The sequence below is a fragment of the Panthera onca genome, chromosome C2 (assembly GCF_046562875.1).
Source record: "Panthera onca isolate mPanOnc1 chromosome C2, mPanOnc1 haplotype 2, whole genome shotgun sequence".
Taxonomy (NCBI): Eukaryota; Metazoa; Chordata; class Mammalia; order Carnivora; family Felidae; genus Panthera; species Panthera onca.
In genome coordinates this window covers 73,808,771-73,829,509 of record NC_138347.1, presented here as the reverse complement: position 1 = coordinate 73,829,509, position 20,739 = coordinate 73,808,771, and the positions used below count along the sequence as shown (strand labels likewise).

Genomic DNA, 20,739 nt, shown 5'->3' with positions numbered 1-20,739 from the left:
ATCAAATTTGAAATTGTATACTTAATCTATTTAAGCCCTGGAAGTGTAGCACACAAAATGACATTTCTCCCACGCACCTCTTTCTGGAGGAATGCTCAAGAGAGCGGTGATCAACTCCAGGATGACTAATGGTTACAGAAGGGTATGAAAAAGAGAGAAGGCCAGGAATGGAGCAGAGTAATCAATTTACCATCTCTGGGCAAAGATGCATGAGCACCCAGCAATGCTGGTTGCACAAAGAAACCACACTTATAAGAAGAAATCTACCATTTCCCTTCTAAAAGAATCAAGCCTTCAAAATGCAAATAGTGCAAACACACCAAAATGTCAGACTCAGAATTTCAAGACAAATCTTCCTATCTTCTAATACTCACCGGACAAGCTGACGTCTCCATTCTAGAAAGTTGTCTTTCTCTGCCTGTTTGAGTTCTTCAGGACTAGTGTTTTTGTCCCACTTTGGCCTGAAACAATTACAGAGGGAAAAAACAATCCACGAGTTACCAAAATAAAACGGGATTTGGATTTAATAATGACAGCTGAGAAAAGGAAACAGGCAAAAAGAGAACACCAAACTAAAAATTTTATACTCAGGGGTCTTGTTATGCCTTATAATGTCCCACATTCTTGTTCAACTCACCTCCGTGGTACACTCAGGAATTGTTTGTTTTTTTCATGGAGTTTCTTAATTCTCTGGCTCTCCTCAAAAGACAGCAGTCCAGTTCTAGCCTCCGGATGCACAAACTTAATATTCAGCTTCTCTGTTTAGAGAAAAGAAAATACTGTTACTGAAGTGACAACATAGATAGTGAATACTGATCACTACCTGCAAAACTAAAAATACAGTACCTAAAACAGAATTTAAGCTTGATTTAAAAAAAAAAAAATGTTTATTTTTGAGAGAGAGAGAGAGCGAGCATATGCAGGGGAGGGGCGGAGACACAGAATCTGAGGCAGGCTCCAGGCTCTGAGCTGCCAGCACAGAGCCTGACTCAGGGTCAGAGCCCACAAACCGTGAGATCATGACCTAAGCTGAAGTCGGACACTTAACCGACTGAACCACCCAGGTGCCCCTTTAAGCTTTCTTGATTTAGATGCCTCCAGCCTTGGATAAATAATTTCCAAAAAAGGAATGAAAGAAAAAATCTTGGGGCACCTGGGTGGCTCAGTCAGTTAAGCATCCGGCTCAGGTCAATCTCACGGTCTTGAAATTGAGCCCCACGTTGGGCATGGTACTAGGCGTGGAGCCTGCTTAAGATCCTTCCCCTCTCCCTCTGCCTGCCTCCTTTGTGTGTGTGCTTGCTTGCTTGATCTCTCTCAAAAATAAATAAATAAATAAATAAAACAAAAAACAAAAAAACAAAAAAACCTTTACTAAAGCTTTCAAAAGGTCAACCATCTTTTCAAGTACTAATTTTATAAAACTCCATATACTGAATGCATTTCAAGGAAGCAAACCGTAAGAGTGGGAAGGGATTACAAAGATTCAGCACAACCAATCTCATTTTACACATAGAGAATAATTAAAGACAATAAGAGTGGGTGGGGAAGCAAAGATTCAGCAAAAAGACTCACTCCAGTTAAAACCAGTCAACTACTACACAGCTACAATTTATGTAAGATATTTATGATGAATGCCCACAATTAATGCTGTATAACAACTGAAAGGAATAAAATAAATGTCAAGTTCATGTATAAACTACGGAGAGCCCTGCTCTAGGGCCCTATCCCCCCAAGTTGCTCTCGGCCTCTCTATTTCACCACACATAGCCACCTAGTCTCCATGGGCAGAGGATTCCATTGAGAGAAGCCAGTTAAACTTCTTACCTAATTGCTAAGGGAAGGTCCTACTCAAACACAACAGAACACCTTTAGGAGTGTTCCTCTTGACCTTCAAGCAGAGTGCTACCTGCTACCCGTCAGACTAACAACACCATCTATGACCTTGGTCTGCACACTCCAGTAACATAGAGTACAGTCCACCCAACCGTTACTGTCATTCATGCCATCTTCAAGTCAAAACACACACCCCTTTAGCCCCATATTTGGTAATTCTTTCTCCTTCCAATGGTGATCCCCCACCTGACGTTCCCACTTTGCTGTGTCTAACCTCTGTCCATGCCTCTACCCTCTTGATTCTTTCCTCTTTTCCCAGTCCCACATCCAGCTCAAAGCTTCATTTCCTTCCTTATTTGGCTAAAACCATATGGTACAACCACCCTCCAACTCAACATTAAAATTCCTTACTCTACTGCACCCGCTACCAAACCTCCTAACCTTAAAAAAGCCAAGTATCCCTTCTGATTTCAGTAGCAATGCTCTCAGGGTTGCTGCAAGTAACACAATACAGCCACTTGTCTCTGAACTGTTTTTACTTACAACACTTCTGACACCAAATGGGTGCATTTTTCCACACCAGCAACCAGCTCTCCAACTCTCTGACAACAACTCGATGTCCTACAATTCCATCATATTCTGACACTATCAAGAGTTAGTGTCACACTCTACAGGTTTAAAGGCTCAGTCCCACAAGACTGTTCCACTTCAGATGCCAAGTCTCTGAATGGGCTTTTATGGAGGTTTTATTGCACAGGTACAATTGATTAAATCACTGGTTACTGGTGTTTAGCCCAATCTCTAGCACCTCTTCTGAGGTCCTGAAAATTGCAACCCATAATCACAGGGTTGGTTCCTACTGCAGCCAGCCCTGCGCAGAACCTACCTAGGGACCCACTAGTTCCTCATTAGCATAAACTCAGGAAGTTAATAAATTGTAAGGGGATTATTATGAGTAACAAAAGACACTCCTCTCACCCCTGACTCAGGAAGTTACCAACAAGGGTTTTAGAAGCTCTTGTATCAGGAATCAGGGAGTGAAGACAAAATATATGTTACCACAACATCACGTTTTCTCCTTATTTGCTGAAAAAAAGGAGTGAGCACTACCTGTGCCATCTTTTAAAAGTAAAGAGTTCCCAAAGAACATTTAGCATTTGTCATTATTCTGCAATCCTCTGTTAGGTCAGGAACTCACATGAAAATGTACTTAAAAATCACTGATCATCAACCAATCCAAAAACATACACGTGCGTGCACACACACACACACAGGTAAATTTAGCATGCAATCTGCAGGGTTCACACACAGGTGAAATATGTAGTTTCCTGGTTAAGAATCCCTATCCCTGTGTGTCCAGCAGTGTCTGCAGGCTACAGAGAATTGAAACAAAATTCTATCACCTCCACATTCATTATTAAAGGAAAGGAAGAAAAAGTATAAAATAAATTATTTTTTTATTGTAGAGAGAGAGAGAGAATGTAAGCAGGGGAGAGGCCCAGAGGGAGAGAGAGAAAAATGTACGAAATAAATTTTAATGAGAAATTTTAATGGAATTTGAAAGGTTTATGGAGGCTCACTATGTAGGCACACTTGATTAAATCACTGGCCTTTATGATTGGCTTCATCTCCAGTCCCTCTCCCCTCCCCCAAAGGTGAGCCCCATGTCGGGCTCTGTGCTGACAGCTCAGAGCCTGCAGCCTGCTTCAGATTCTGTGTCTGTCTCTCTGCCCCTCCCCTGCTTGCTCTCAAAAATAAAACAATAAAAAAAAAAAAATTAAAAATTTTAATTACACAATACATAAACTTTCCTTGTAAAAACATTCAAAAATAAAGTAAGGCAAACATTCTCTATAGCCAACTCCCAACCTTCTGCCCACCCCTACAAACTTGGTTCCCTCCCTTGAGATTATCCATTAAATGGGTGGGCGTCCAAGTTGTTTCCTAATACACACATACACATACAGATTGGTCATATTATTTTCTTAATGTAAATGGTACCACACTATATGCACTATTCCACAACTTCATCTTTTTTTTTTTTTTTTTTTGAGAGGGAGAGGGAGAGACAGAGCTCACGAAAGCAGGGGAGTGGCAGAGAGAGAATCCCAAGCAGGCTTTGCACCATCAGCACAGTGCTCGACGCAGGGCTCGAACTCATGAACTACGAGATCATGACCTGAGTCAAAATCAAGAGTCAGGACGCTTAACTGACTGAGCCACCCAGGTGCCCCAACTTGGGTCTTTTAGTGTAACAGGTCATGGAGATCCTTCACTTTAGTATCCAGAAACTTACCTCATTCTTTTTAACTGCCACAGAGTATTTCAGTGTGTTTATACCACAGTTTAGCCATTTTCCCACCTATTGAACATTTAGGTTGTTTCCAAGTGTTCATTGCTAAAATACAGCATCATCTGGGAACTTTTGAGAAATGCAAATTCTCAGGCTCAACTCACACCTACTGAATCTCCAGAGGAGGGGCCCAGGAATCTGTTTCCTAGGTAACTGTGATGCTCACTAAAATTTGAGAACAACTGCTCTAGGACAAGTATTGAAAAGTGGAAACACCAGGTCATGAAATATGTACTTTAAATTTTTGATCCTGTCAAACCAAATGTATATTCAACCTCTCTCTGCTCACTCTCACCCTATAACCTATGCATAGGTTTATTAACCTTGATAACTTTTACACACACACACACACAACCTCTCTGCCATAGTCAAGTATCTCAAAAGAATACAACACGCTCATTAACTCGATTTCTTTATCCTTTTTTTTTTCAATTTTTAAAATGTTTTTATTTTATTTTTGAGAGTGAGAGAGACAGAGCATGAGTGGGGGAGGGGCAGAGAGAGAGGGAGACAGACAGAAACCGAAGCAGGCTCCAGGTTGTCAGCACAGAGTCTGACGTGGGACTTGAACTCACAGGCCATGAGATCATGACCTGAGCCAAAACTGGATGCTCAACTGACTGAGCCACCCAGGTGCCCCACCCACCTCCCTCTTTTTCTACTCCTTTTTCTCTCTCCTCCAATGATGGCTCTACCTCTCCTCACTCTTCTTCACTCACTCCACTCCCTTCCACAAAGTCTGGTTTATTACATCTCCCTAGTAATCTTGTTCCAATTTTTTGTGCCATTTTTCTACTACTATTTCTGTCTGGCCTGCTTTTCTTGCTGGACAGTCATTCCTCTTCAAAATCCATCAGTGACCTTTCAAAACAATGAAATCTAGAATCATGTTTCATACCTGCTTAAGCCTCTAGAAAGACTCCTTTAAAAGCCCTACTTTTCAATATTTTTAATATTTAAAGCCTTTGCTGGGGCGCCTGGGTCAGTTAAGTGTCTGACTCCTGATTTCAGCTCAGGTCATGATCTCCCGATTCGTTGAGTTAGAACCCTGCATCGGGCTCTCTGTTGACAGTGCAGAGCCCGCTTGGGATTTTCTCTCCTTTCCCCCCACTTGCTCTCTCTCAAGATAAATACACATTAAAAAATAAAATAAAATAAAACCCTTGCCCACCTCCCTTGTGTTTGCTCATCACATCCTGTGTCTGTGTACTTCAAGCACCTGCAAGGCCAACTTCTAGCCATTTTCTGAACAAAGTAAGCTGCTGCTCACATCTTAGCTGGAGTCCTCTGCCTGCTCACGTATACTGTCCTGTGTCATCTCACCTGTGTCACCCTTTGAGACTCAGCCCAAGCATAGAGCTTTTCTTGAGTGGCCCCAGTCCTCTTTCAGACAGAATGAATACTAACTACATCTTTTGTGATCCCATTGTTTGCTACAGACTTCTTTCATAGCACCTAAAACAAAAGTTGGCAGAAATAAAATCATCGTATTCAACATTGTACTCTCAGTAGCCAAGACAATCCCTGATAGTAGCTGAAGCCCAATAAAAGCATCTAAACAAATCAATGAATTTGCTAAACAACACAATAACACTTATCATAATGAAAGAGCAATAGAAATAGTTTATAATGCTACCTCTGTGCTTAGAAGACAGATACCAAAAAAAAAAAAAAAAAAAAGGACAGCAGTGACTAAAACAGATTACGTGCATGGATAATTCACAACCCTGTGTCAACAAGTACTTTAAAACACAATTCAAACTGCCTAAGTAACAGCACCAGGCCCAGGATTTTGCTTCTAACTATGGTATCAGAAAACATTTTCTGGGGGTGCCTGGGTAGCTATCGGTTAAGCACCTGACTTGGGCTCAGGTCATTATCTCGTGGTTTGTGGGTTCGAGTCAGGCTTTGTACTGACAGCTCAGAGCCTGGAGCCTGCCTGGGAACTGCCCCTCTCCCACTCACTCTCGGTCTCTCAAAAACGAATAAACATTAAAAAAAACCCTCGTTCTTTGACTCTCCCCTGCTTGCACTCTGCCTCTCTCTCTCTCTCTCTCTCAAAAATAACCAAACTTTAAAAAAAAAAAAAACAACATTTTCTGGAAAGTGCTGGTATTGTCCACCATGTTGACTGGTCTTTATCCCACAAGAGATTGAGTTTTTTGATATAATGAGGTACATAATCTGAAGGTGTTTTTAGACTTAATTTTATTTTATTTTTTATTATTTATTTTTTAATGTTTATTTATTTTTGAGACAGAGAGAGACAGAGCATTAACGGGGGAGGGTCAGAGAGAGGGAGACACAGAATCTGAAACAGGCTCCAGGCTCTGAGCTGTCAGCACAGAGCCCGATGCGGGGCTTGAACTCATGGACCGCGAGATCATGACCTGAGCCAAAGTCGGTTGTTCAACCTACTGAGCCACCCAGGTGCCCCTAGACTTAATTTTAAAACTGTGGCACATTCTGAACCTCACAGCTTGATTCTACTTGAGTAGACATTCCCACGTTCTTCTGGGATATGGGACTCTGCTTAAAGACAGCTCATTTATGAGTTTATTTTATTTTTAAAGGTTTATTCGAGAGGTGGGGGGCAGGGAGGGAGAACCAGTAGGGGAGGGGCAGAGAGATGGAGACAGAAGAGCTATTAGCACAGAGCCCGATGCAGGGCTTGAACTCACAAACCATGAGATCATGGCCTGAGCCAAAGTCGGACACTTAACCGACTGAGCCACCCAGGCGTCCCTGTTTATGAGTTTACTAGGGTCCACAGAACACTTCCAAGCAGACATATTTGTACCTAGTCAGCAAAGATGGAAAGGTGACCAGTGTCCCATGTACTCAGAAATAAGCCACTTACCAGCTACGAACTCTGTCCCTGCAAGTTCTGCAGTTGCAAGGAAGTCATCGAGGGAACTCTGTTCAGTTACTGACTGAAGATTAAGACGACCCCAATCGTAGCCATCATTGAGCTCACTTGTGTGCAACTATGAATAAAACACAGGGTAAATAAGACAGCTGCTCTCTTCTGCCTCTGACGTTTGAAGAAACTTTACACTCCCAAGGAACTATTCTGTGGTCTTAAGAGTGGTGTCAGGCCCTTTAGAGTCAATATTAATACTGGCTAACACTTAAAAGAGCATCTGTTTACCTCTTAACAGGCACTTTCCATTCAAAACCTTTCCATTTTCAAAACCTTTTGAAATAAATTTTATTAACTCTATTTTACTGATGAGGAAACAGTCTTGAATAAATAAAAATAACTTGCCCAGAGTTGCTGCTAATAAGTGGTAGAGGTAGGATTTGAATCCAGACTGTCTGATCCTGGCAGATGTCGTAGAAAATTTCTGATGGAGACCCACAGTAAAAAATACATGTTTAGGGGTGCCTGGGTGGCTCAGCTGGTTAAGCGTCCGACTTTGGCTCAGGTCATGATCTAGCAGTTTGTGAATTCGAGCTCCATGTCGGGCTCTGTCTGTGCTGACAGCTCAGAGCCTGGAGCCTGCTTCTGATTCTGTGTCTCCCTCTCTCTCTGCCCCTCCCCTGCTCATGCTCTGTCTCTCTTTCTCTCTCTCAAAAATACACAAACATTAAAAAAAAATTTTTTTTTTAACATGTTACAAAGTCCTCCAAATGCTGTGATCCACAGAGTGATACAATTCTGTGCCATTCAGTAGGGCAAAATAGAAACGACAGAATCCTGAAGCAGAGTTACCTCATCACATATAATACACTGATATTTTGAATTCTATCCTGTTGGGTTAAAAAACCAGTAGATGGGACTTACATAACTAATTTCCAGGAGCAATACAGAGTTTGATAAACACTATTCTAGCCACATGCTCAGCACAGGTACAAATAAATTGCAAAGTTGAAGGTTAAAAGATTAGGTGGTCTAAGGCCACAGGCCAGCAAAAAAAAAAAAAAAAAAAAAAAAAAAAAAAAATCAGAGTAAGGATTAGAATCCAGTTTAGAATTCATATTCAATCTTCTTACCACTTCCTAAAGGATATACAACAAATTCCTTCAAAATCAATTAAAAGTTATCAGTAATCTACGGAGTAACTTGGACCTGCTGACTGTTGCAGAGCCCTGTATGCGTTTACTCTGCACAGGGAACGGATGGGAATCGGAGGGTGTGAGAGTGGCTCGCAGGGAGTTAGCACTAGGGATGTTTTTTATTTTAGCGTAGGTTCTTACGGAAAACCAAGTGAATCTCAAATACCTGGGAGTATGAGTTGACCAAACAAGTCAAATTACCTCATCCATTTTTCAAGGATCTTAAAATTATGTTCATCCCCAGGCCCTGGGAAATGTTAGGCCAGCTCGCCACATTTTGGAGATTCATCTTCCAAAGCGAAACCCTTAGGGAATAATAAGGATGTAGCAAGCATCTGCGTTATTTTGTTATTTCTGGTGGCAAGCAGCCGCTCCTGGGGTTGTTGCATTCTTTGAACAACACCAAAATTAGTAGCTTTTCTGTCTTTCCTACTCAGAAACTCTCAACGTCCCTGGCATTCGAGATCCTTCCAAGTTCTCACAATAGCTTCACCATCACACTAGCCCTCCCTTCAAGCCTCTACCTCTGCGCCTTGCTAGAAGGACTGCTTATCGTTCTGACAGTAACTTCCACCAACTCATCTTTCACACTTGATCTTAGCCAAAAGGCCGAGAAGCGATGCACCAACTCATCTTTCAAAACCCTACTTCGGCGTCACTTTCCCTAGAAACTGTTCCTGTGACCTCTGACCCCAGGCGGATCTCCTGACTAGAAAGAAAGGCTTAGAGAGAGGAAAAGCTCTGTGTTACCCAGGAATCGGCGTGACGGTGGTTACGGCTCCGCTGAGTCTTCTGGCGGATAAGGGCCCGGCCGAGAGTCCCAGCATCGGGCGCTCTTCTGCGGCCCATGGTGGCACAGCACTCGCGCCAGGACTCTCCGCCCGGCACGCGCGTTTTCCGGTATTCAAGAGCTCGACCCCCGGAAGTGACGTATAAGCGAGCCCAAGTGGTGGAGGCCCGAGTTGAAGAGACAACGGAATAACTTGCTCCAAACTGCCCTTTGTACATCTCGCGTTGCCACTATTATAAAATATAAATGTGAAAATGGCCTCATAATTGAATTTCTATGACTATATCTGCGAATATCTCAAATTTGGATAAAATGTTTGAATTAAAAGAATGGTACTTTCCAGATTCGTGCGTTGATCTTTAGCGTCCGGCGAGGAACTAGGAGACCTGAAAAAATGGCCGCTCGTATTCTGGGTCCTAACTCCGCCTCCCAGCTGTTTTTTGTCATTGAAGAGGCGGAGACTTACAGCCGCGCGAAGAGGCGCTGTTTCCTGGCGCTGGTTTTCGGCCTGCGTCTGGAGGTATGGTCTGACACCTTCAAGTCCGGAATCTAAGTAGTTTTTGTTTACTTAGTCTTTCCTAGCTGCGAACTGGGGAGAAAAGTCCTTGCCTCGATGGGAGTTCGGAATGGAAGGATGACTGTTTCCAGAATTTGGCAAGGTTGCATGGAGAGCCCACAGGATCTGACTTTAATGAGTTAAAAAAAAAAGGTTCCACTTAGAATTGCATTAAAATTTCCTATAATTAAAGTGAAAACAGTGCCGGCTCCACTCTTTGCGGCCTGGGCTTTTGATCCTCACTTCATCGTTAATTTCCCAAAGCTGGGAATGTAGAATGCTGGGTTAGAGTTGTGTGGGCGCTGGGCGTTTTACCTGCATTTAATTAATTGTGAGAACCACCTCAGTGTTACCATGCTCAGAGAGGAAGCAGCTTGCTCAAGTCATAGGTGGAATTTATATGGTGTCAGGAGCCAAACCCACATGTCATCAACTACCTTATATGTTCTTGGGGAGAGGGAAGAATGAGGGTTGTGAGAGGGCATTGTGAGAAGAACTCAGTGCTTCTCAAACTTGAACATACCTGTGGATCCTCCCAGGAATCTTGTTAGCAAGCAGTTCTAATTAATAAGGTCTGGGACTGGGCCCAGTACTCTGTACTTCTAACAAGCTTAGGGGTGGCACTGATGCTAACGTTCCGGTCCATTGGCCACACCTTGAGTACCAAGAGAAGTCCACTCCCTTCCTGTTCACATGAAGGCGCTGAACCGTCTAAAAAGTCAATCACAGCAAGTTAGGGGCATGCAAAGCTGGGACCATACTGCCCACCCATCTTTGGATTCCCAGCCCACGTGTGCTACACCTCACTGCTGACCCATACTGAATTGAAGTGAACTTTGGGAAACAACCAAAGGATCGCTGAAAAGCCATGTAGTAGTTGACTTCAGGAAGTCAGTGCCCACAGATCAGTGAATGAATGCATCAGAACATGGTTTCTCCCATTTCCTAGCGTAGAAACGGTATATCTTTAAAGAACTTGAACATAATCTCTAGAAGTAAGTTATGGGAAAGATCCATGGAGGAGAATTAGCAGACAGTTCCTGGAATTCTCTTGAAGCTGAGTGGTGAAAGATAAAACTAACTCATAAAGCAGGATTACATGGATTTTACATTCTTTTTTTAAAAATTTTTTTAATGTTTATTTATTTTTAAGAGAGAGACAGAGGGTGAGTGGAGGAGGGGCAGAGAGAGAGGGAGACACAGAATCTGAAGCAGGCTCCAGGGTCCAAGCTGTCAGCATGGAGCCCGACGCGGGGCTCAAATCCATGGACCACGAGATCATGACCTGAACTGAAGTCAGACACTTAACCAACTGAGCCACCCAGGCGCCCTGGATTTTACATTCTAATAACAACAGTAGATGATATGAAGAAACCTGCCATCTCATTACTAGAACTCAATCAGGAACTTGGGATTTCTCCCTCGTCTCCTTTTCCAGATTTTGTCATCTCCAGAGATTCAGTGAAAGCAAACACTTTGGGTTCCTGTTGTCGTTCTTCTCATGTTCTTCTCCAAAATACCTTAACCAAGTAAAGTGATCATTTAATCAAGACTAGTAGAGAGTCAGACACTGGCATTGTAAGATTATCATAGCAGCAGCTATTCTTGGCTGACAAATAAGTAAGGCATACATAATTCTAATATTTCCCTCAAGACATTTCTCAAATCTACCACTGAAAAAGAATGACCCGAGCCTCAGTTTTCTTACGTGTTTAATGGGGATAATAATAATTCCAGTCCTGCAGAGGCAGCAAATGAGATACTGCTGAAAGATCATTGCCTGGTAGTTTGTGGGGTACCACTTTTCACAGCTGAGCAGGTAATAGGTAATAAAGCTGAGCAGGTAATAACCACCCCCCCCCCCCAACAACTGGATGATGCAGGTAATAGTCCACATGTATAATTGACCCATGTTGTGGGATTATGAGGCCAGTTCATTGAGAAGAAGGAGGAGGAAGGGGATTGAGGGTGCTGATGAGATAAGAGTACGGGGTCCAGACTTGGAGGAACAAAGTGAGATCAAGTGGAGAGTGATGATAGTGGTGGTGGAGGGTGGGGCAAGGCGCTGGCTGCAAACCAAGGGAGGGGTGTTGCAAAGATGAATCAGCCCAGGTCTCTGCCGGCCAACTGTAGAAGCCGTTCCTCCCACACACACCAGGGAACCACACGACCCAGCCAAACTCCTCTCATCACTCTGTCACGACAGTGGAAATGCTCATCCACCAGGCCTGTGCCTGAAAACTGGTCAGATTCTCCTGATTCCCCGCATAGCTGAGCTCTTCTGTTGAAGCCAAGATTCTCTGGACAGCTGACCTCTGGAGGAGGTTGCATTGATTTTGATTCATAGCCAGCTTCCAAATAGCAACAGAGAGCGTTCCTCGTTGACGGTGTTGCGTAACACTTGATTTACTGTGGCTAAACAATGTAGTCGTGAGCCCTGAAACCCACACCCAAGGAACAAATTTTGGAGTGACTCTCCACTCTCCATCTCTGCACTGTTGTGCCTCTGGGTGTTACATCTGTCCGGGGAGGGAGAAGGGAGAGTGGGTGGGTTTCTGGTTTTAATTTTCACCCCTTGGCCAAAAACGTGTCAGTGGCAGAAACCCTGTTCCAAGGCAGGCTTGCTGCCCTGCTTCTCCCTCTCGCCCATTCTCTACAGCACCTCATTCCAGAAGGGCATGAAGGCGGTTTGCATGAGGCTGAGAGTTGTGAAAATAGAAGTCTGGCGGTCTCCACAGCCACTGACTCAGTAAGGAAAACTCCCTCCGGTTGTCTGCCATTCTCGATTTATCTCCATTGAAAATGGGCGGATTCTTACACATGAGTGAGTTTCAATAATCTAGCAGCCTTTTATTTGTGGTCATTATCAGTGATTAACTTAAATCACTTCAGTCAAACATTGATTGCCTGCTTGTGCAAGTCATTCCATGCGGAATGAAAAGTATAAAAGACCTTTTGCTTTGGTGATAAATACTGCAAGATTCTACTATATTTGAACCTGTGAATTTTCTACCAAACTGTTTTATGCAGGATATCCAGGGTCTTTTACTCACAGATGACTTTGTAATTATTTTGTTTCCTCACAACAGTCAAGTGAGAAAGGGAACTTTTATTTTTCTGAACTTTCAGTTGTAGAAATTGAGACCCAATAAATTGAAGCAAAGAGCAAAGTGACTCACTCCTCAACATAGGAGAGTAGAAATAGAATTAATAATAGCCAACTCTAAAATCTGCAGATAGAAAGTGCCACGTTTTCCTCATTCATTCATTCATTCATTCATTCATCATGAGGCTCTGGGGAGTCAGCACTGGACAAACACCCTGCCCCCATGAGCTTACATTTTGGTGGTTATCAGACTGCAGAGGGATTCATCCAAAGTTAAGTTGCTCAGGTCAATGGTGGAGCCATGAACCACACCACCAGTTAGACCCTACTCTACCAGGATGGCCTTCTGACCACTGGGATTTTACTTTTGTTTCTAAATGTGACCGCTCCCCTTAAATCACTTGATAAGTACACTAAGAAGTGCTGGCATGTCCACTTGGATGGTGAGGGAATGAGAAAAAGGTGAAGGAAGTGTTACTAGCCTCAGGAAAGGGGCCTCCAAGACTGTGGGGGGGCCATTTCTGTTTATGCGAAGGACTGTCATCGGGAAGGGAGAGAAGATGGCTCTGAGTAGACACAAGGCCAGCAGAACTAGAACAAATGGGTAGAAAATACAAAGTTGCAAATTTAGTTTCAATTTGTTTGAACTTTCTGACAATCGGGGTGATTCAAAGATGGAGTGGACAGCTTTATAAGGCAGTGAGCTCTCTGCTACCAAGGGTATTCGAGCACAGGATGGATAACCAAGTGCCAGGATGTTCTAAAGCAGGTTCATGCTTCAAAATGGGGGTTGGAATAGATGACTACTAAGGTGCTTAACAGAGTTTTTACCCTGAGAGTTTCCCTTCCCCTTCACACTACTCTATGTCACCCTGGTATTTGAAATAACAGGGCAACAGCGATGGCCTCAGAAACTGACTGGGTGGCTCAGTCAATTAAGCATCTGACTTGATTTCGGCTCAGGTCATGGTTTGTGAGTTTGAGCCCTGTGTCGGGCTCTGTGCTAAAGGCATGGAACCTGCTTGGGATTCTCTCTCTCCCTCTCTCTTTCTGCTCCATCCCCATTCTCTCTCACACACACACACACAAAAATGAATACATAAACTTAAAAAAAAAAAAAAAAGAAAGGGTGCCTAGACTGGCAATAGCGGGGCAGTGCCTTCACCACGTAGCTCTGAGAAAAGACTCTGTCCTGCCCTCCTTGTCACGTGAGTGTGAGGGTACTGTGAACCATCAACTAGCAAATTCAGCCATCGTCTGTCAGTTACAAATGCTATTATCACAATGGAAAGTGTTAGGGTCCTAGGTTTCTGTTTTTAAGCTAACCATGCAGGGGTTACCGATTTCTCCTCCCCCCAACTTCAGAGGGGACAAACCCATCTGGTTCCTGTCTCTGGTGGTACCGGTGAGAAAGGCTCAAGGTTTCCCTTCTTTTGACTTCTTTCTCTTGCCTTTGCTTTTCTGCCTGGGTTTTGTCTGGGTGGCGAACATCATAAGCACGCAGTCCATGAAAGGAGGGGCTTCAAGGCAAGCGTGTGCCACAGGGACCTCCAGAGTTCAGAGAAATCTACTTGTCTACTGTTTCTCTCTCACTCCTGAAATGCCCTGCCATGGCCTCTGTTTTCAGTTGAATGGTGTGTCTCAAAAAGATAGATTACAGGGGCGCCTGGGTGGCTCAGTCGGTTAAGCAGCCGACTTGGGCTCAGGTCACGATCTCACGGTCCGTGAGTTTGAGCCCTGCGTTGGGCTCTGTGCTGACCGCTCAGAGCCTGGAGCCTGTTTCGGATTCTGTGTCTCCCTCTCTCTCTGCCCCTCCCCTGTTCACGCTCTGTCTCTCTCTGTCTCAAAAATAAACGTTAAAAAAAATTAAAAAAAAAAAAAGATAGATTACAGTCCTAACCCTAGATACCTGTGGATGTGGCCTTATTTGGAAATAGGGTCTTTACGGATGTAATTAAGTGGAGATGAGGTCATACTGAATTAGGGTGCATCCTAATGCAGTAACATGTGTTTTTATAAGAAGATACAAATTTGGGCACATAGAGAGAAAACACAGAGGGAGGGCGCCATATGAGACGGAGGCAGAGATTCTGTAAGTGAAGGAACGCACGGATTGCGGCTGCCTGAAGCTAAGAAGAGGCAAGGAACGATGCTCCTTTCTTCTGGCCTCCAAAACTGTGAGAGGAAAAGTTTCTGTTGTTTTCACCCCCCTGTATACGGCGATTTGTTATGGCGGCTCTAGGAAACCAATATAGCCTCCTGCAGTCTCAGGACTGGAAGGGAATTTGCTTAGGTTACCTACTGGGAGGCCAGGGCCCAGACAGGGGCAGCATCTGGGACCCTCTGTGACTCAGGGCTAGGATGTGGGTGTCTAAGCTCCGGTTGTCCTCACAGCAAGTCCCTGCTCAGATGCCCCGTGACTCACCACAGCTTGGGAGACAGTGCCATTCACGGCCCTCCAGAGTCCGGCCCTGAGCCAACTTGAACACCAAGAGCACAGGCTTCGGTGATCTTGGGCCAGTTTCTTAACTCCTCCCAGCCTCAGTCCTTCTTCTCTGTATAGTGAAGAGCGTATCATGGACCTCACAACACTCTTATGAGGATGAAACATCTGGATGGATCCAAAGCATTTAGCACAGTGTCTGACACATAGTAGGTGCTCAGTATGCTTGAATTCCCTGCTTTGGGCCCAGTCGTTCAGAGCTCAGCAGTAACCACCCTCTGCATGGGCCATTTTCTCCCTCTGGACTGTCTTCTGTCTTTGCCCAAAGCAACCTGCCTGTCTGTCTTTCAGTGGAGCATGGACCCCATTCCACCCCTCCCCCCTCACTAGAAGTTACGTTTTCCTCTGAGCCCCCAGAACTTTGTGTTAACAAAGCTCAGGTCACACTTATTTGCACCTATGTTTCACCTCCTACAGCATACCAAAAGTACCTTTCTGAATCAGTGGACTCAGAAGCTCCTTAAAGGTGAGACCGTATGCATTTCCACAGCACCTAGTGGGGAGAGGCCTGTGCATTAACATTTGTGACTGAATAGCTGTCACTTTGCCAGCTGATTTGCATAGCCTAGCTAAAGATGTGCCAGGCCCACATGCCCAGAGAGAAGTTCAAAAACAAGAGACAAAAGAAAACACAGGTTGCATAATAACCTTTCTCAGTGTGAAAACCTCCAAGCATTTACATACACGTTTAATTTCATCGGTACTTCTTTATGCTGTTCTCTGTAAAATAAGAACTGCCACATTTCTCATTGTTTTCCAAGTGAAAATCCCAGAGAGATTAAGGGCCACTGGGCAGAGCGGAGGAGCCCAATGGGCCACCAGACTCTCCTGGACCTGGGCGTGATCTTGACCGCTAGAGAGACCAAAGTCTCACTGTGTAGATCCCATGACAGTCTTGCTTGACTTTAACCTCTTTGGTGGCAGTGACAGCCAGTAACAAGGGGACTTTCCATTAAGGGGTCCAGTGAGCAGCAGCTTAGTCAGGTCACAGGGAGAAGCGTTTGGTTGGTGAGAGCTGCCCAGTCTACCAAATGAAGCCATGAGCCCCCAAAACATAGCCCTTCAGAGAAGGGGAGAGTAGCAGGACATGTGTTCTATACACTTGTGTATTTAAAGTCTCCAGCTTTATGGTTAGCCGAAGGAAAGTGCCCTGAATTGAGATTCAGGCCACGTGGGTCCTAATCTTGGCTTCACCGCTAAATAACAGCATAGCCATGTATATGCACTCTCAGGACCTCAGTTTCCTCATCTGTGAACCCAGGGAGGGGGTTGACTAGATCGTCCTGAAGGGCCCTTCCAGCTCTGACAGCCTGTGCATATGATAGTCCGATTGCTGTGAAAATAAACATGCGGTTAATGTTTGTTCATTCTACATACTGACTTGGAGGCAGGCATTGTGCTAGGAACTGAGGACAGGAGGATGAATCAAATACAGTTGCTGCCTTCCCAGAGCTCACGGTCCAGTATAGGAGGCAGAGTTAAAGACAATAAATTACGATAAGGCAAGTGCAAAGGTAGAGATACACATAAGGAGCGTGAAGAAGGAGTTAGGGAGGCCGGGCCCTTCTCCTGGATGAGATGGTAGCTGAGCTGGCTCTTTAGAAATGAGTAGGCATCAGCCAGGGGAGGGGACAGGAGGAGGTCGTTCCTGTTAGAATCACTTAAGCAGTGACACAAAGACAAGAAGCAGTTTTGTCTTCGTGAGCATGGTGAGAAGCACAGGCCCTCCTCCATGGCTGGAGCAGAAATAAGGAGGCCCGGAGAAGTGGCGAATGAGGCGGGCAGGTGCCAGACCTGAAAATACCCATCTTACGCTGCGAAGCTGAGGTCGCAACGTGTGGTTGGTGGGAAGCCACTGAACGGTTATAATGAGAAGGGTCACCAGGTCAGATGTGTGGTTCGGCGTCAGTGTGAAGGGTGGGTTTGAGGGGGACAGGTCTCAAGAGAGACTTTCGAGCCTGGGGGAAAGGGGCGGGAGAAGGTGTGGATGCGCTCAGTGAGCGGGTTAGTTGGGACTGGCGCGTGGTTAACATCGCCCTGACTGCCATGGTTTTCTTGAGGAAGCTACGGGTGCTGTGCTTGGCTCTGGTGGGGAGTGGGCAGCTTTGGAAGAGTGGTGAGGCCAGAGGGTGCCCACTGAGGAGACCGGGGGAGGAAACGGAATCAGGATAAGAGAAGAGATGGCGGGCTGGGAGGTGTATCGCTGCTGTAACAGATTAACCATAAACTTGGTGTAAATCAACATGGACTTCTAATTCTACAGGCTAGAACTCCAGTGCAGGTCTCACCAGGCTGGAACCGAGGTGTCATAGGCTCTCCTTTGTGGAAGCTCTAGGGCAGGATTTGTCCTGGCCTTTTCTAGTTTCTAGAGGCTGCCTGCACTCTTTGGCTTGTGGTCCCTCCCTCCATCTTCAAAGCCAGCAAGGGAGGGGTGGGTCCTTCTCACATCACAACACATCACTCTGATCCTCTCTCTGCTGTAAAAAAAAGAAAAGAAAAATGGAGATGAGATGCATATACCATAAGATTAACCATTTTAAGGTCAACAATTAAGTGATACTTAGGGCGTTCACAACGTTGTGCAACCACTACCTCTATGTAGTTCCAAAACATTTTCATCACCCCAGAAGGAAGCCCCATATCCATTAAACAGTCGTTCCCTATTCTTCTCTCTCCCCAGCCTCTGGCAAACACCAATCTGTGTTCTGTCACTATGGATTCACCTAATTCCCTATAGTTCATATAAATGAACTCCTTCAATATATCACCTCTTCTGTCTGGCTTCTTTCACTTAGCATAAAGGTTTTGAGGCCTCTGCTTTCACTTTGAAAGACCCTTAGAAGGGGGCGAAGGGAGGATAAGAAGCCACGAAGGAGCTGATAGTGGGAGAAATGAAGTGGGCCAGGGCAGGGTTCTCCAAACTTTAGTATGTATTCGATCACAGAGGAGTTTAAGCAGAGATTCTGATTTAAGGGAGCCAGAAATTGGCCCAGGGGATTCTGGTGCAGCTAGTGGGTGAGTCCACTATGTGAGGAATGCTCTTGTAGATACTGGAGGTCTTGAGGAGGTTAAAGAATTGATATAATAATAGTCAGAAATGAGGAGGGCTTAAGAGTCAGAGGCTGTAATCACACAGCAGGATTTTTGAAACTGGAGGATCCTTCAACCTGCTGAGCTCATCCCCGCCTTCAGGCCTGCACATCAGCTTAGCACAATGCCATCCAGATACATAGTTGTAAGTGTTCTAGTACCCACATTAAAGAGGTAAAAGGAAACAGGCAAAATTAATTTAATTTTATTAAAAATTTTTTTGATGTTTTATTTATTTTTGAGAGAGAGAGAGAGAAAGAGAGAGAGACCAAGTACGAGTGGGGGAGGGGCAGAGAGAGAGAGAGAGAGAGGGAGACACAAATCTGAAGCAGGCTCCAGGCTCTGAGCTGTCAGCACAGAGCCCGGCGCAGGGCCCAAACTCACAAACCACGAGATCGTGACCTGAGCTGAAGTCAGACGCTTAACCGACTGAGCCACGCAGGTGCCCCCAAAATTAATTTTAACTATATATTGTATTTAACTCAACCAAGCTAAAATATTAACATTCAATATATAATTACTATAAAATTATTGAGATATTTTATATTATTTTTTCCTAAGTCTTCAAAACCCAGTATGTATTTCATACCTGCATCACATTTCAATTTGGACCAACTACATTTCAAGTGCTCAGTAGCCACATGTGGCTTCGGACTGCCTTACTGGTCAACACAGGCTAGAATGTTCCTGCATAGCTGACTCCATCTAGTTGAGATCTCTGCCCAGAGACACCTTCCCTGGCCATGCTGTCTGAAACCAATCACTGTCTGCTCCTAACACTGCTGGGTTGTTTTTTTTTTTTTTTTTGCACTGAGACTTATCACTGTTTGATATTCTATTATTTGTTTGCTTATTATCTGCCTCCCTGTAGGATATAAATCCCATAAGGGCAAAGACTTGTTTGTCTTCTTTAATGCAATACCCCTAGCAAATACATCACATCCACCATAGACTGTCAACAAATGTTTGTTGAATGACTTGGAGGCTCCCAGATGAGTCATTTGCTGTCTCTGAAGCCAGCATTCATTTAGGGGGATGTTAGGGGAGGAGAACCGAGAGGGCGGATCATTACGTAAGAATTAAGGTGGGAGAAAACCAGCCTGAAAGCTTTCTATGAGCTCAAAGTCTGACTGTCAGATGTCAAATTAGAGGCCAGGTTTCTTTCCAGCTCTGACTTGGCCGTGTGTTGATTCAACCACTGCCTTATCCGGTTCTATGAGAAACCATCCCACCGAGTGGCACTTCTGCCTGGTACCAGTAGATGGGGCAGCATCACACAAAAACAGTACAGTCTGTGGTCTGATGTAGTTTCTGACCTGTTTCCCAACCGACTCTGCTAATGTTTGCTTCTGGAGCTGCCCTGTGTCTCAGAACTGTGGTGTGGGCTCATAAATGGTGCCACCAGCTTTCCCCGCTGAAGAAACCCAGCCCCCAGCCTCTGTTGTGACCTGTGCTTTCTGAGGGGGTAGCCAGCTTCTTCACAAGGTGAGGCGGGCCCCAGAGGCTGGCCCATACCCAGACCGGCAAGAGACAGCCTGGTCCTTCTCCTCCTGGGTCTGTGAGCACCAGCACCGAGTGTGACTCACACCTCAGAGTGTTCACGTTTGCCTAGAACCTTTCTGTCCTCTCGAGGCTGAAAACAAACTTATTAAGAAGGAGGCCCAGGTGTGGCAGAGACCAGTCTGCAGGAGCAGCTCTGCCCAGAACCGATGCTCTAGCTGCCTCTGAAAAGCCTGGCCTGCCAGTGGGATCCTTCCCCTCATTGGGCCCCACTGGTCTCCCTGCTAACATGTGACTCCCAGTGGGCCCCTTGCAGGAGATGAGACAAGCCTTAGACCCCACCGCTGGTCCTTCCTTGTCCTCCCTAAACCCATCTGACCCTTGGACCTCCGAGCAACCTGGAAGCGTTATCTGCTTGAACATGACATCTTCTATTTCAGAGTTTAGGCTTCGAGATTATGGACCAGCTAAAGGTCACTTAACCCATGTTAATTTGGTGTGTTTTTACCGGAATTTTTGGTTTGGAGCACATACAGTGTACTTCATTGCCACTGCAAGATATTCCAGAACTTTGAGCAGAAGAGGAATTAACCTTGGCTTAAATGGCTTATTATAGTCCTAACTGGTTCATTCCAGCACCAGGCCTGGTATCCCTCCCTTAGCCCATTAATATAGCTGAGGAGTAAGGCATCACAGCTCTGGTCTAATGACACCCTGGGGCGAGTCAGCCATGAAAAAGCCATTCCATCCCTCAGAGACTAGGAGGGCCCCAAAAGCAGGATCAGGAAACTTTCTTTACTCACTGTTATAATCATTAAACTCCATCCCAATCTGCCCATGTGCATGCATTTTCATGTTCTGTAATTTCACTGTCCTCTATACCCAGAAAGCCCTTCAACTTTTCCCTGCTTGGAGCAATCCTGTTTATTCTTCAAACACCACCTTCTGT

General features: G+C 44.9%; 1 protein-coding gene and 1 long non-coding RNA gene across 2 annotated transcripts in view; one reads left to right on the top strand and one right to left on the bottom strand.

Annotated features, from left to right (window-relative positions):
* Positions 1-9,157, bottom strand: part of LSG1 (large 60S subunit nuclear export GTPase 1) — a 37,397-nt gene extending 28,240 nt beyond the window's left edge. Inside the window, exons 1-4 of the mRNA XM_060639569.2 lie at positions 8,996-9,157; positions 7,047-7,173; positions 638-758; positions 375-461 (exon numbers count right to left, since the gene is read on the bottom strand). Coding sequence (XP_060495552.1) covers positions 375-461; positions 638-758; positions 7,047-7,173; positions 8,996-9,094 — 434 coding nt within the window. The 5' untranslated portion in view covers positions 9,095-9,157. The remainder of the gene's footprint in view (positions 1-374; positions 462-637; positions 759-7,046; positions 7,174-8,995) is intronic.
* Positions 9,158-9,439: 282 nt separating this feature from the next.
* LOC132683546 (uncharacterized) overlaps positions 9,440-20,739 on the top strand; it is a 52,202-nt gene continuing 40,902 nt past the window's right edge. Inside the window, exon 1 of the long non-coding RNA XR_009612286.3 lies at positions 9,440-9,555. This is a non-coding gene — a long non-coding RNA (uncharacterized LOC132683546). The remainder of the gene's footprint in view (positions 9,556-20,739) is intronic.